General features: G+C 42.6%; 1 protein-coding gene across 2 annotated transcripts in view; it reads right to left on the minus strand.

The window, feature by feature from the left end:
* Positions 1 to 8,712: 8,712 nt before the first annotated feature.
* The window catches only part of CLDN16 (claudin 16), a 151,623-nt gene continuing 144,379 nt past the window's right edge, over positions 8,713 to 15,956 (minus strand). For both annotated transcript variants that reach the window (XM_069212788.1, XM_069212787.1), the window contains 2 exons: positions 11,956 to 12,147; positions 8,713 to 11,112 (listed from right to left, as the gene is read on the minus strand). In XM_069212788.1, coding sequence (XP_069068889.1) covers positions 10,976 to 11,112; positions 11,956 to 12,147 — 329 coding nt within the window. In that variant the 3' untranslated portion in view covers positions 8,713 to 10,975. The remainder of the gene's footprint in view (positions 11,113 to 11,955; positions 12,148 to 15,956) is intronic.

Below are 15,956 nucleotides of genomic sequence, written 5' to 3' on the forward strand. Positions count from 1 at the left end.
CCAACAATCCTCCACGATCCCCCTCTCTGTCCATCCACAGCACTCCTCACCTACTGTCCTCCCCCTTCCAGTCCACCCAGACAACTTCTGTCACACCAGGGTGAGGACTCTCCTTTAATCCGCAATGCTCCCCACACCTATAGCTCACCAGCAAGTCCAGACCATGAACATCCCTTCCACAAACCATATCAGTACCATTAGTACCATTAGTCTGCAACCTTCCACTAACCATTATCTCTCACTCCAGCTGCTGTCACCACCTCTCTTTCATCCCCAAAGTCGGCCCATATGTCCCCCTTCCTCCCTTCCTTTCTCGCCTCTTGCCCCAACATCTCCAGACACCAACAACCAGCACCCCCTGCACCTCAACCCCTCAGAATCCATTCCTGACAGTTCACCCCGATCCTCCCACAATTACTGAACACAACTGACCTCTTCTCCACAAGCTCCTTTCCTCATTCTCACACCTCTCTCAAAGAATGGACATCCTCACTTCGGCTATATTCCAGCTCAGTGACTCTCTGTCTTCTCGTCACTTCTATCCTCATCACCGGCTGCAGACCAACCCCCCCACACCACTCCAGCATACAGAGAGACAGCCGCCTACCCAGACAGGCTCAACCTTCCCTTGACAACTCAGACCTATCCCATTTCCTAAAGAGTTACACAACTTCTATTTCCACTACCCCTTCATCCTATCTGCCCACTGCACCTCCTCCGATCTTCCCGTAGGAGGCTGCCAGATTTCCAATAAAGTCTCTGACTGCATTAAAACTCATACACACCACCCCTTTGCATGCTCATCCCCTCGTAACTTGATACAAATCCCAACAACCCTCTTGGATCAGACAAGTCAGAAAGACAACAGCTTTTCCATGAACTACATGCTACACAATAGTTGATCTGCAATCAATCATTGTCTTGAGCTATCAGACTCAATCTTGACCCATAATCTTGACATTCTGATCCTCAAGGAAACATGGCTCAATGTCTCTACTGACCATGCTATAGACCTTCTTCCTCCCAGCTACCCCATTTTGCACCGTGACCGGGAAGGTAGACACGTGGAGGTCTCACACTCTTTCATCAAAACTCTCTGAGATGCCAAACCCTTCCAGCGCCTCACTTTCAGTCTTTTGAAAGCTTGTTGGTGGAACTGTCCACATACACTACCTCCAACCTCAGATTGGATCTGATTTACCATCCACCGAGTTTTAATCGAAGAATGCATACATGTCTCCACCTCTGAACTGATCAGCTCTGATAACAATATCTTCCTTGGTGACTTCAACATCCACTGGGGAGACATGGGCAACAGTTATGTGGACATGTTTACCTCCTTTCTCAAAGCCAATGATCTCCAACAATGCTGCCATAAACCTACTCATCTCAAAGATACCATTCTGGATCTGATAATCTCCAGTTCTCCCTACCTCAAGACCTATGACCCCATTCCAGTCGACTGGTCGGATCACATGCAGATCTCATTCTCTCTAACCGGCTCTCACACCAAAACAAATGGGGTACCCAAGAAAGAGAATAAATGGTTCAAAGACACATCCAACCTTGACACAGAAGCCATGACCATCATGGCCTTTCCCACCCTAATTGCGATGACACCTCATCTTGACATCAACGAGGCCACTGATAAATTCAACTCCTGGCTGTAATCCCTTATTGAGAAATGTGCACCACAGAAGTGCAAATTATCCAGACCAAAACCGTCTAGGCCCTGGTTCTCTAAAGAGCTTTAGGTATAACAAAAGCTTATCAGAAAATATGAGAAAGCACCATCCTTCCTGAGTATGACTAAGCTTCCCAAAGCGAGAAAACAATATAAAGACCAAATCCCCAGAGCCAAATCCTCCCATATCAGAACCCTCGTGGATTCTGCAAAGAAGAGACTAAAATGCATGTTCGATGTTATTGCACAGTCTACTAACCCCGCTATCACTTTGGCTCCTAAGCCATCGGTAGCTCCTTGCAATGACTTTGTGGATTTCTTTCATTAAAAAAAGTCAGGGACATCCATTTTTCTCTTCCCATCAATGAATCCCTTGGAACGGTTGAGTCTTCACCGTGCAAAGAAATACAATTATGGTCCTCTTTCTCTCCAATCTCCGAGCAGGACCTACAATGAACGATCTCCAAAGTAAAACCCTCAAACCATCCCCCTGACCCTATTCCAAGCTCTATCAGCAAATTTCTTGCCTCACACCTACTCACCATATGGACTACCTTGGTCAATTCCTCTCTCAATCAGCGCATCTTTCCTCACCAACTCAAAATGGGTCAAATCACTCCGTTCTTAAAAAAAACAACCTCTTGATCCAGATACCTAAACAACTACAGCCTAGTCTCCACACCCTCATTTTTCAGCAAAGTCATCAAAAGTTGCATAGCATCCCAACTAGCCTCACACATCCAAACAAAGAACCTCCTAGTCACTCTCCAATCTGGTTTCTGCCAGGATCACAGTACAGAAACTGTGATCCTCCAAATAGTAAGCAACTCCCTTTGAATACTCGACTCTGGCAACTCCTGCCTCCTGTTCCTCCTGGATATATCTGCAGTATTCAACACTGTCAACCATCATGATCTCCTTCGTATTCTTGAACTACACCTGGGATGTTGAGGCTCGGTCCTCAACTGGTTTTCCTCTTACCTATCCAACCATTCCCAAATTGTGAAAATGGGCAACTCATTCTAGAAACCAGTTAGTGTACACTTACGTTTCCCCCAAGGTTCGATCATCTTACTAACCCTCTTCAACCTCTATCTAGAACCACTATGTATGATTCTCAGGAACTCTGATTCTCTTCCACCTCTACGCCGACGAGACCCCAATATACTTGAAAATCTCAAACCCCAGGGGGACATTGCCTTGCTTTCAAATACACTCTTAAAGATTCAAAACTGGATGTCCAACCACCTTTTAAAACTCAACCCAACTAAAACAGAATTTCTTTTGATCTCACCTCTAAAAGCAAAAATGCCTTTAGAAGAATGAATGGCCAACTTTCCCACTTTAGTAGGCTGCCCTGCCATTGTCACGAGTGCCAGATCACTCAGCATCACCCTGGACAGTCGCCTCAATCTTCACAGCCACATAGAAGCCATGGCCAAAAGCACACTACACGAACTAAGGCAGCTATGGGGCATCAAACAACTGATTCCGGAACAAGACCTCGAAACAGTGGTACAGTCTCTCCTCCTCTCTAGACTAGACTATGGAATTGCCCTTCTCTTGGGCATTACCAAAGTTCACCTTGGCCCACTGAGAGCAACACTTTATGCTGCAGCACACTTCGTCTTAGTCTCAAGAAAGTTGACCTAATTTTCCCTGCCCTGCTAGCCCTCCAATGGCCCCCATTGAAGCGCTGGCCCAATTCAAAATCCCTTGCATCACCCACAGAGCGCTGCACTCCTCCTCACCCTCCTATCTAAATGAGAAACTGAAATTCTCCCGAGCATATAGAGGTTCCAGAAATGCACAATCCCTGCTCTTGGAACCGCCCACCTTCAGACGAGAACAATACATAGATCAGTCCTTCTCTGGCAGCGCCACTAGAATTTGGAACTCTCCACCTCCCTCACTACTTCTACCCACCTGCCTATCAACCTTCAAAAAGGACCTCAAGCTCCTCCTATTTGGTAGACATCTTGGTTAATTCTCCCTCAACCTGACCTATTTACCTTCACCAAATGCGCCCTGATCTGCAGTTGTTTAACTGTTCATGTCTTCTGCCCATTTTGTTGTAACCGCCTCTAGTGGTAACTCTTGTATACATACACTGATGTAGATGTCCGAGTTCAACTAATATTAATGCAACCCACTATAACTCTTTATTCGTCATGTTGTTACGCGCTCTGATGCCTCCCGGCCGTGTCCTCGCTATATAAAATTGCAAAAATAAATAAAAATACCTGGTCCTTGTTGCAACAGTATCTGGATTGCTAGAGCTGCTACTGTAATCTAACTCCAAGGACCTTGTTTTAATCACTCAAAATGATGAAAGACAGAGGTGCACCTGTTGAGTGTTGAATCTCTGACCTGCACCAACCACAAACAACTTCTGCAGAAGGCACGGTACACTCTTTGCCTAAGAAAAGGTGAAACAGATCATCATTATATGCTTCTGGTGGTGTTATACGATTCTCAATAGGAAAGAAGGACTGCGTATTAGGAGGACAGACTTCAGGATGTAGGGACTGAGTCTTTCTACACTTTCAGAAAATGTCTGCGCAATTCCTAGCTAGCTCACAGTGCCTCACCTGAACACCCTCACCTTACCAGGGCAACAGATGATTTTGGCAACCTCAAACACAACACACTGACTCCCAAAGAAGTCGTGGAAACTGTAGCTACCCTTTCAGTGTTTAATCTTGCATGTCCAGGGTAAACACAAGAAACATAAGGATAAAGGTTTTCAAACATTTATTGGAATAATTGTATTCTTGCATAAAGAGAATGAGCTGTGATTATTAGGCAGAGAAAACAGAACATTGTAACCAGCATTACCAACAGGGTGATTATATTAAATAATCCAACCATTGCAGTCTTATCTCTGTATCTTCCTACCTATGACTACCAACACTCAAGAGCAAAGCAGGTGTAGCCTCTGCCAGATCTCAAAGGATAGCTTGACCCCCTCAATGTTTGAATAGTTGAGCCAGGGTTGGTCTGTGGTGAAGTTGGCAGTGCTCCTCTGCAGGATGGAAGATCAGCATCAGCAGAGCTGCATATCGAACACAGGACCAGTTCCCAGACAATCACGGCTGGAGTCCTCCTCCGACCTCTGTAGGGCAGTGCACCATTTATATAATCAAAACCACACTGTGTCAGATGCATACCTCTGATGCAACGATATGTCTAGCTTCTGGGAGCGATCTCCAAACAGTCAACACAAGCACTAGGATGTCTGGTTCTGTGTTCATAGCCTTGAACAGAGTGTACAGACTACATGGCCAGAAAGGCTTACTGAAAACAAGCAACCTGTAGAGCATATTCTCAAAATAATAATGTGCAAGCATAAACATGTGAAATAAACTGCTACTGAATTGGTGGTGGGTTGAACCTTAAGAATGCACCTGTCTTGGACTACCATAAATATTAAGACTCTGTGAACTATATTGTCGCCCAATATCTAAGGGTATACCTGTGCACAAATCACGGCACCTGCCACCACAGGGGCAATCCTGAAGGATTACATACAAAAAGATATGGATAGTGCACAACTGCGAGTCAGTAAAGTCCAGTAACACAACGTTGTCTTTTAAACATCTTCATTTTTTATTTTTCGAAGTTCGATAGTTAGTACTTGTGTTGGTACTGTCATTGACAGCGCTGGTAGGGGCAACGGATGGTGCAGGGTGCAGTGGCCTCCCGAGAAGGGAACTGGCACTTCTATTTTTTACAAATTAAGCACTGATGCAGCTCTTATTACATACAAGGTTGGAGACCCTTGAATGAAAGTGATATTAAAGTGTGGTTGTTGTTAAGTAAGAATAGCCCGGGGAGGATCCTCGAATTCTATTCAAATTGTAATGATGGGCATACCATATGTAGCCATCACAGAGGACTTGGAGGCCAACTTTCCCTTACATTCACCCCCATCCTGGTGAACCCGCAGTGTTATGTCTGATGCCGCAGGTCTGTATTTGCGACTTCACAGAGCGGGAGTAAAAATGTGGTACGTGTAGCAATCACATGAAAAATCATTTCACAAAAGAGGAAAATCCCTTGGAAAAAATATGAATGCAGGCATGTCAGATCATATAAAATATTTAATAGGCATTTTATGAACATTAAACAGATCACAATACAGTAGAGTGTCTGATTTTCCAAAGGTGCACATAATTTATTTTACCCTCTGTCTTGTGCAATATATCCCACTTTCTGTATTTTGTCTTGAAAGTGCAGGGCGTGCTTCAAGTCGCCGTTAGATGCGTCCCAGGAACTCAAGAACTGGGGCTGGGATTGGTAGATTCACATTTCTTCATATGTCTCAAAGAACAACAAAACAAATACTTAACAAAAACAAATATTATAAAAAATAACTAACTTAACTGAAATTCAGTGTGAATGTTGGTATTTAGTGGCTTAGAGAATTAAGAAGATCAGACATGATTTAAGTAAAGAAAGGTAAATTTTGTATATATCAATATTTAATGACCAAGGGACTGATTAAGAGATGAAAAGTGGACTATACCCTACTCCACATATTGAGTTAAGTTCTTCATTAACTGACTTTCAGCCCAAAATAAATTAATCCATGTAGCCAAACAAAATCACAATAATGTACAAACTGGGCAGTATTCAATATCAGTTTATATATATGTATATAAGTTTTTATGAGGAAAAACAAAAGGCAGGAAAGGGATGTGCTTGAGAGAATCATTGAGAATCTGGGGGTTTGATGGGGGAAACAAATAAGCAGGTACAGTAGAAAGCAGTAGGGGAGTTTGTGGAAAGTAACATGTGCAATAGAAAGGAATGGCAAAAATTTTAAACAAAAAAGCACACAAGTCAGAGAGCGGAAACACATGCACTCCCATGGAGTGCTGTATGAAAAAGAAAAGCATTGTTTTCTGATTATGAGCAGTGAAAGGATATAACTCATCTAATCAGGAACACTGTAAAACGTCTGTGCCCCAGTGGAGGGAGAAATACAAAAAGAGGAAGGAACGTCATTGGATAAGAAGCAAGCAAATGAGATTGACAAGAAGGTCAGCCAATGATTAGTAATAGCCTGACCAGGTTAAATACTACTAAAACTGCCTATCGGCAAGACCTAAAAAGGCCCACAGGACAGAGGGTGAGGGTGCCACAGAAGGCCTTGCTCCATGGAACTCAAAGAGCATTAAAGGACCCAATTTAGAGTTTCATCAGAGGAAACGCTCTTTCAGTTTTGTGTTGTTCCTAAATGTATGCCTATTAGGTTACACAATAGAAATAAACTGTGTTTTCACAGATGACAAACTTCCAGACTTCTTTTTCACATACTGTAATCCTTTGCTAAACTTTCTCAGGGAGATATTGACTAATATTTTTCCATCGAGCTGTACAACCGCATTGTCTATGCCTGATTTTAAGATTGTTCCCTTTGCTGTTTAAACAACAGAAATATTTGTATGTGGCACTGACGTAAAAGTGAAAAACAGTATTCTTAGTGTGATTAAAAGAAGCATTGTGACTTAATCTAAGATACACACACTACAAGGAAACCAGGAGATTCAGGGCTCTTAAATTTCATAGATTAATACTTAAATAGTTACAACTTTGCCTTTTTTATTTGGGTTCTGGGACTTGAAGTCATATCCAATAATTTCAATGAGCAACCACAGCATCGTGTTATTGGAAGCGCATCCAGGAATTCCTTATATTTTGTTTACTAAAAACAATCTCTGAAGGCCTGAGTCACAAAGATAAACTTACATTTTTGTGCACATTTACGATTTTTTGCAATTCATGAAGGAGTTTTAGGAGTAATTTCTTTATGACTGCCTATCTTTTTATCTGCGGAGTCTCTGCCATGAGTGCTGAGAGTCTGCAGTCCTAAAGATATCACTTCTAAAATTCCTTTGTGAATTGCAAAAACTTTACCCTCACACAAAAGTGCAAGTTACCTTTGTGAATCAGGCCCTGAGAATGTTGTAGATGCAAAGAGGTCTCTGCCAACTTTCATTAAGCTTTTCTTAAGGAAGGGATACATTTGCCTGCCGCTCACGGGATTTACTGCAGCAAACCAATTAGTGAGTCAACACAATGATCTCTAATTGAGCCTGTTACATTTCAAGGGCGGACTAGGTCTGGTGGGGAAAAGCAACTGAATGTAGGTCACTGCAGCATTTTTATTGTAAATAAAAGGCAAAGGTACACTTGTTGTCACCTGGTTAGTTGCTATCTGCTAACTTCTGTGAACACGACATCGGCCTGTCTGCTAGGATAGAGACGTGAAGCCGAACAGCTCCATCTACTATGTGAGCAGTTCTATACGCAGTGAACACACTATGGTCTGGTGAGTGGTGGTAATTTGTGAAAATGCTAAATGGATCTTTAGAAGTATTCTAAACACATGATATGCTTTAAGGATCCCTACTCCAATGTGCAGATGCCTGGACATTTAATTCTCCAGTGCTTTAATATGGCATCTATAAAAATGCATTGTTTCTCAACATACTATTTATAACTTCATTGTAGCGTTTGGGGGCCACTTTCATGCCGAATATAGATAATCTATCTGTTGAGTTATTTGAAATATATCACATGTGCATGTTGAATAATTTTCAAAACCTTCATACATCACTCTTGATACATCAATGACTTTTTCATAGTCTGGAATGACTCAGAGGAAAGTACAGATTGTTTTAAAACACACATGGTTCAATTCTTTAGTGCTGAGGGTGTCATGTCAACATCCTGAACTATAGAATTCTTCCATCTTTAGCTTTTTTGTACAGTTTGACACAAAATAAAGAGAGTTACCCACGCAGAAACTAGAAAGACTTTTGAACACTCCCTACTGATGCAAATACCTTATTGTATATCTAGACCCATCACTCAAACCCAGTAGAAAAAAAACCTCTCAAAGTAGGACTATTTGATCAAGTAAGTTAGAGCAGCACTAACATTTAATTTTCATTCTGGTAAACTATCTAAAAACGGAGCAAGTGGAGATATTCGAACAGAATGATTTCAAAAGCCAAATAGATGGTACTCTAAACGAACAGAGATCTTTTATTGACATGAAACATAAAAATGAAAATGAAGGTAGATTGCAACTTTTAGCCTATTTGCGAATGAGATCGAAAAATTAATAACAAAGGATTGCTGCATAGTTTATATTAGTCACTAGTAATAATTATAATAAAATAGCATTAAACAGAATCCAGTGCATAAGTATGTTAATTGCTCCAAGATAGAAAATCATTTCACAGCACTTTGGGAGCTTGAAAATAATTGTTGGCTATTTTCGACAATGTTTTTGTGTTAAAATGTGGATTTCTTTTTAATAATTGAGAAGAATTTGTCAGTGATTGCTGCATGCACGCTTCAGCTACAAAAGTGACTGGGTAACCAGTATGAGAAAGAAACAGGAGATCTTTAAATAAGTTTTTGTTCCTGCTACCTGCACATTGCCAGAAGATGGTAATCCATGCCCTAATAACCTCACGGCCGGACTACGCCAACTCCTGTAAGGGGGTCTCCCAGCTTATCAACTTAAGAGACCCCAGTTGGTGCAGAATCCTGCAACTCGGCTCCTATTAAATCTCTAGAAAAGCAATCATACTCTTCAGCACCTTAGCGAGCTGCACTGGCTGCCACCCGTAATAGAGTCCAATTCAAGGGGCTTGTGCTGCCCGCGGAGACTTCTATCAGACAGGACCTCGTTACCTGACCAACAGACGCGCGCGTTACCTTCCAGCAAGAACGCTGCGCTCCGCAGATGCTTTGTTGGCCTAAAACGACAATGAAGACGTGGGGCGGCTCCTCCTTTTTGGCTTTCGACTCCTCTGGCTTCCAAATACATGCCCCTTCCAAATACCCAATTGTCATTTGTTCGCAAATCCAAACTGCGATTCTGTAACGTGTTACTGAATCACAACTTGGGCTTCATACATGCCAAAAGCATTTTTGCGGCTGCAAATCAGACCTTCTGTGAATGCAAACATCCTCTGCATATCTGGCCCATCGAGTACTACAGTGTACTGTTTTAACTTCATCTTTTGATAGAAGATCCAGTTTTAGTGAAGTTTCAGATTATTCATTGAACATATTAGAGAGTGAAATGTGTATCAATGGAGCTCAGATATCTAAATGCCTTGCCAGTGGAAAGACACCAGTCAAACACTTGTAGGCAGTCATGAAATCCCAACAAGTGTAATTCTCAATAGACCAGTGTACCACATCCCACACAACATTCTGATGTATTGTGGCATTATATATGATTATCGTTCCATCATGGCCTATTTCACATCTTGATTTTATTTGTAAATATTTTGTGAAGTTCTGAAACTGGGAGAGAGTTCCTTGGTCAGGAAGGGCCATGGCCTCTACATTCATATATTCAGTCCTGTGCCTTTTTCAATCCATACCACATGGGAAGAAGCTCAGCTTGAACTCATTGAGAGGCGCTGCTACATTTTTGAGACTGGAGCTCTTAATGACGTTTTAGACCCAATGTGCTGGTGGATCACACAACCTCCTCAACATAAGATTTAATGTTAAAGGTGGTTGGATCCTTTGGAGACTGCAGCCGTGTCTGCTATAAACATACAATGCAATTTGGGAACCATAGTAAAACAGTTTTGAGTGTTGTCTTTAGATCACAAAATATACAACAGTGAACGACTTTGGATCTCTGCTAATATCAATGGCAGGCTCTTCCAACTTGCTGCTCTAGTTTCAAGCTGACCCATCAAACCATTAGAGTCAACATGCAAATGTGAAATGCAAAATCTTTTCCCTGAACTCCATGGATGTGTCTGAATTCTTGTCATCTCAAAACTAACCATAAGCTCACCCCAGCTTTGGACCAAACTCTGCAGATGGGGTGCAGGTTGGGGTCCCACCTTGCCTGGACTGAAGGATATTTTCATTTTTGATCAATCCCCAATGGAATTAAACCTTAGACATTTGGCACATGCATTGGGTACAATGAACACTACATTATGTTTTGAAGAAGCCTAGTATATCTACCTACCAGATTGGCATACTGGGATACAAACATGCTCCTATATGGTAAGCAATGGAGCGACAGAGGGATTGTGCTGTCACGGTGCTGGGCAGAGAAAAAACAGAGTTTCGCAAACTCTTGGATCTTATAAAGCACAAGAGTTGAGTTAAACCCCAAGGTAGAGAAGGAAATAAAGTGGGGTATTCCAGTGCTACAGTACAAAGAAAATGGGATGTCCTTTCGGATACGGTGGACATGTTCTGCCATGGCTTTGCATTTTTCAAAGATGTCTGACTTCAAACTCGGGTGTCCACTGCATACATCTTGGCAGTCGCTGTTCGAGAAGTTGAGTATAACTTGGCCATGGCTGTGCCAGCTCGTGAATGGACCTTCCTCGAAGAGTAAGACGAGAGGTTTCTGCCGGATCCAACATCTGTAATAAAAAAAATAAAAAAAATGACACTTCACCGGGGATCCATCTTCAATCAGCCATACCAAGAAAGTGATAGGCCTCTGTGTGTTCCTAAGTTGCGAAAGTAGGAACCAGACCCTCCTGAACTACCAGCAGATGGTTTTGGTGGTGTGAGACCCCCCACGTTACAGCAATGTACTGAACAGTCTCATACCCCACAGGTGACATGGAACAGGAGACCAGAGACAAGGAACAGTACAGGGGGGATATGTCTGGGTCACCGTGGACAACCACAACCTCTCTGGATAAGAATATGCAAACCCATGGGTCATAAAGGCGTAGGATCTAAAGCTTCCTGGCAGAAATTTCTAGAATGTTGCCTAGTGAGTGCACCCACAGCTCTGGGGCTGATACCATCAGTTAACACACCTGGAAAGATGCAGTAGCCAAGTACACATTCCTCCAATCACAGGCTGCCCTTGTTAGCTAGCAAGTGGCTTGTACCCTCTTGAGTCTTTGGCAACAACATACCTTTACAGGGCTTTGGCACTAACATGCCAGACATGGGGCCCACAGATAGACACCTTGCAGGTGTATCACAATCCAGCACATGGCACTGCCTCCATATTCAGACATTATTCTGCAATCTTTGAAGATAAAGTCTGGAGTCCTACAGAAGGCGTGCATGCCAAGGGATTAAGATTGTGAGTCAGTCATCACATTTGACGGTCAGCTCGGGGGTCAGCTGTGCTCCAAGGTTCATCTCAGACTTCTCAAACATTTAGGAAAATGAAAGGTTCGAAGACAGAGGGCAGGGGTGTGGGGTCATCAGGAATACATTGAGCTCCAAACTCCAGCACTTACCTCTAAAGAGATAGAGACAGCAGGTCAGCACGGCCCCTCCTAAGAAGCAGCCCATTGACCCAACCATTCCGAGCCAGCACGACCAGCCAAACTTGTACTGGATGCCCAGGAAGACATTGTGAAAGACCAGGGATGATCGCTCCACGTACACATCAATGGCGTACCAGACAGAACCGATGATGCCAGGTATACCTACAAGAAGAACCAAACTTAGCTCATAACCAATGAATGCCAACCGGTTTTTGAATCTCCATCAAATGTTTGTATTTTACATACAACATATATACACATACACAAACAAACATATACATATAAAGAGATTATAAATATTATATTATAGTATGAACAGCTGGGAATACAGTTTATGCCAAGTTATTTTTTCATGTGTACTTGGAGTACCTGTTTTAACAACAGGGCCTTTGAGTAGTACTAGGAGGCAATGAGTGCTATTTGTGTGGTATGGTAAAACCATATTGAGGATACCTTGCGACTATCAGAGTTGTTTCCCTGTGTAAAGTGTTACCTGCAGTTTGTGAGGCAGAAAAAAGTGTTTTTCATGTGAATGTTTTTTGTCTTGTGGTACTAAACTGGAATTTTATTTTTGCACTCTGGTAATAATTGGTGAATGTGCATTTTTAAGTCCAATTGTTTGAAATAATATTTGTTATTGGGCCAAATTTATTTTTTATTGCGATGGCATGAATATATTCAGGGTGCCATGGGCTAGCTTTGAACCACACAAACCCTAAGCACTATGGTTTGTGGAGCTGCCTGAAGTAGTGTACTGATACTCATCTAAGGTATCCAGTGATTGCGGACCCTAATACTTAAAATGTTACTCTTACATCTTGTTCAGATATTTTCAGGCCACTCAGGTGAAGCCCCCACACTGCATGGTATGGTGATCTGCTGGTGGTGTTGATGTGAAGAGATAACGCTCGACTCCATTTTAAGTAGGCCAAACCTCCATTGTCTGTATTTTTGCAGAATCTTTAACATGTCTGCCTTTGACACAGTTGTTGGCTGCCCTCACCTTTCCAAGAGCTGTGAAAGTGTCAAGTCATTTAAATATACACATCAACAAAACACCTGATGTGACGTCAGTCTGGAACAAGTGCCTTGTTATCTCTATTTCAAGGACAAAAAAGAACAATAGCTAATACAGTGTAGTCTGAATTGTCATATTTGTACCTTATTTGTATAAATGAATACGCCTTACACTAGACTCTTACTGGTTCAACATTCCTATGGTGATGGTGGAAATCCCGTCTTAGATAAGACACAGTATTAAAGGACTGCGAATGGACCACCTGTCAGGAGAGGTCCTTCACCCCAGATCATCGCAAGCAAGATACTGCCGGAGATGGTCCTGTCTGCCAGAGATGCTGCTGTGTCACACATTCTACTGAAAGTTAATACCCAGCCAGAGCCTGGGAGGAGTTGATGCTGATGCTTAATGCGTATTTTACTTTCATGGGGAACACAGCCTCCTTGAGTCCTGATAATTACAACACTTTGCTCTAAACAGGTGTGCAGTGCGCTCATCCTCTCTAGGAAAATCTAGATGCAAGTTATCCAATGCTCCATGCTCTCCTAGCACAGCACATAGAAGTAGGTTTACGGTGTTAGGTTTTTAGATGACATTTTAACCATGGTAGAAATGTGCGTTAATCATATTGCGTGTAACTATTTTTCGATGTGTTGAGCAACTGAGCTCACCTGTAGAAATAAACACGCCTTTTAGTTTAAATGTCTTTTCCTTAGTGTATCTTGTGTGTGTATGATTCAAGAGAAAAAAAGGTTTGTATCTGATCACTATGGTCTCCCTGGATCCCTGTTTCAGAACTGTTAGTAACCCAAAGGCATTCACCCCACATTCACCCCACATTCACCCACATTCATCCCGCTTCAGCTAGGGATTGGGTGGAGTTCTGCGGGGCTTCTAAAATCCGTCTTCTACATTCAAGCGTTCGTGCATTGCGCTAAGTTCACTTTTGTCTACCGTGGGAGGGAAAGCAGATATTGTAGAGCTGAGCCAGGGCCTAAGGTTACTCAATAACATTTCCTTGGTCCAGCTGGTACTTGGCTCTCTTTCTGGTTGGCCTGCTGTGTCCCTCTGAATGCACTACCGATCAAGAGGTCTCCTTGGCCTCCTCTTCAGCAGCCATCAATCTCCACAAAGTCCAAGTGGACAAATCAGGAAACAGAAAGTGGAGTTCCCTAGATGGAGATATTCCACTAGACCACTGACATGTTTGCCCTGTCTAAGAGACATAAAATAAAATAACATAAAAACAATTAATACCAATTAAAAGTAAGGTATGCTGACACCTGCACTGTACGCACTTTAATATCAGAACTGTCACTGGTAAACATCTCAGTGTCAGTAGACTAAGGGCCAGATGTAGCAAAGGTTTTTCCCCATTCTATGTCTATGGGAAAAAGTGTTCGTACATATGGCCCCTAAGTGCTGTAAAACACTGGGTCACTCCCTCCAAGATTAACTTGTAGTACGCAAATTTACTCAGAGTGGGTGCTCGTCCACTCTTCCACTGGTGGACTTTTAGCTCATATCTCTTGGGCGTATTTACAACAAAGCAATCTCACCAGACACAAACACTGAACAAATGTGCGTTAGTACACGTGAAGTGCTCATGTCATTAGTGTAAGTACTGAACTATCATGTCCACGCTGTAATGACACTGTTACTACTGAATGTGCTGCCCTTGCACAAACAGTGTGCAACATTTATTTTCAGAAGGGAAAAGAGGTCTCTGATTCAGAATTCAAAATAAGAAGGAAGCATAGCTCAGTGGGTTAATGTATCCCCTGCAGACTTCCGTGTCAGCATAGCTCAGTGGGTTAATATATCCCCTGCAGAGTTCAGTGTGAGCATAGCTCAGTTGGTTAATGTGTCCCCTGCAGAGTTCCGTGTGAGCATAGCTCAGTGGGTTAATGTATCCCCTGCAGAGTTCAGTGTGAGCATAGCTCAGTGGGTTAATGTATCCCTGCAGAGTTCCGTGTGCTCTCTGAAGGCCAGAGGTTTGACCTCGTGTGGCAAGTTTGCTGGTTAGATGATGATAAAATATAAAGTAGTAAATACTGCATGCAAATGATGTAGAATACATGAATAATACCAGATCTGGTGGATGAAGAAAGACCTGGGGAAGCAGCAAAGAAAGACAGAAATGGAGATGAAGTTGAAATTGCTCACTGAGTCCAGAGTGTGCAAGTTTCACAAAGCTGGGCAGATTTGATTATGTAGCTCCTACCCCTAATTATCTCAAGTTGGGTTTGAATGTGACCCATAGCACTAGATAAAAGTCACGGAGGGGGCAAGTGGCGGGGTGGGGGCCAGCATCACTGGTGCTCATTATTCCTGTGCACTGGTGCAGACTAATGACACCACAGCCTTGTGAAATGAAGCCAGCCGCAGTAATGGGGGGCCTTCTGTCGGCTGCTGAGCAGGTCCTGTCTGCATCATCAGACACACTGTAGGTAAGGCTGGCAGCAAATGCCAGCCTTTACTACAGGTACAGGCTCAAATAAAAGTTAATACTAGTTTCTTGTTACATTTAAGCCATTTCAGTATTTACACTTAATGGAGCTGTGACAGGCCAAAGTAAATGTATCTGCCCAGGTCAAACTCTTTGTCTGGGGGAGAAGAGAGAGAGAGTTGGAGATTAAGGGCAGGTTTACCTAATGATTCACAAAATCACAGGGTCTGTGACTGCAAAATCCCTTTTCCCAGTATATTACCCAAATGTTGTGATTCAGAAAATATTTTCCATATCGCAAAACAGGGTTGTTTTTGACTCCTACCAAATTGCAGTTATGGCAGGGGCATGTTTTTGGTTTTACTTCCAAAATGTGTCAGTAAGGTATGTATCAGTGGTCTGTGACCTTAATTCTGGTTGCAACTCATTGATTACTTACTGACTCCCAAGTTCAGGTGATATCTGATTCGCAAATGAGAAAGGGTCCGCTTTGGACTTCTTCCA

The sequence above is a fragment of the Pleurodeles waltl genome, chromosome 11, assembly GCF_031143425.1.
Source record: "Pleurodeles waltl isolate 20211129_DDA chromosome 11, aPleWal1.hap1.20221129, whole genome shotgun sequence".
Lineage (NCBI taxonomy): Eukaryota > Metazoa > Chordata > Amphibia > Caudata > Salamandridae > Pleurodeles > Pleurodeles waltl.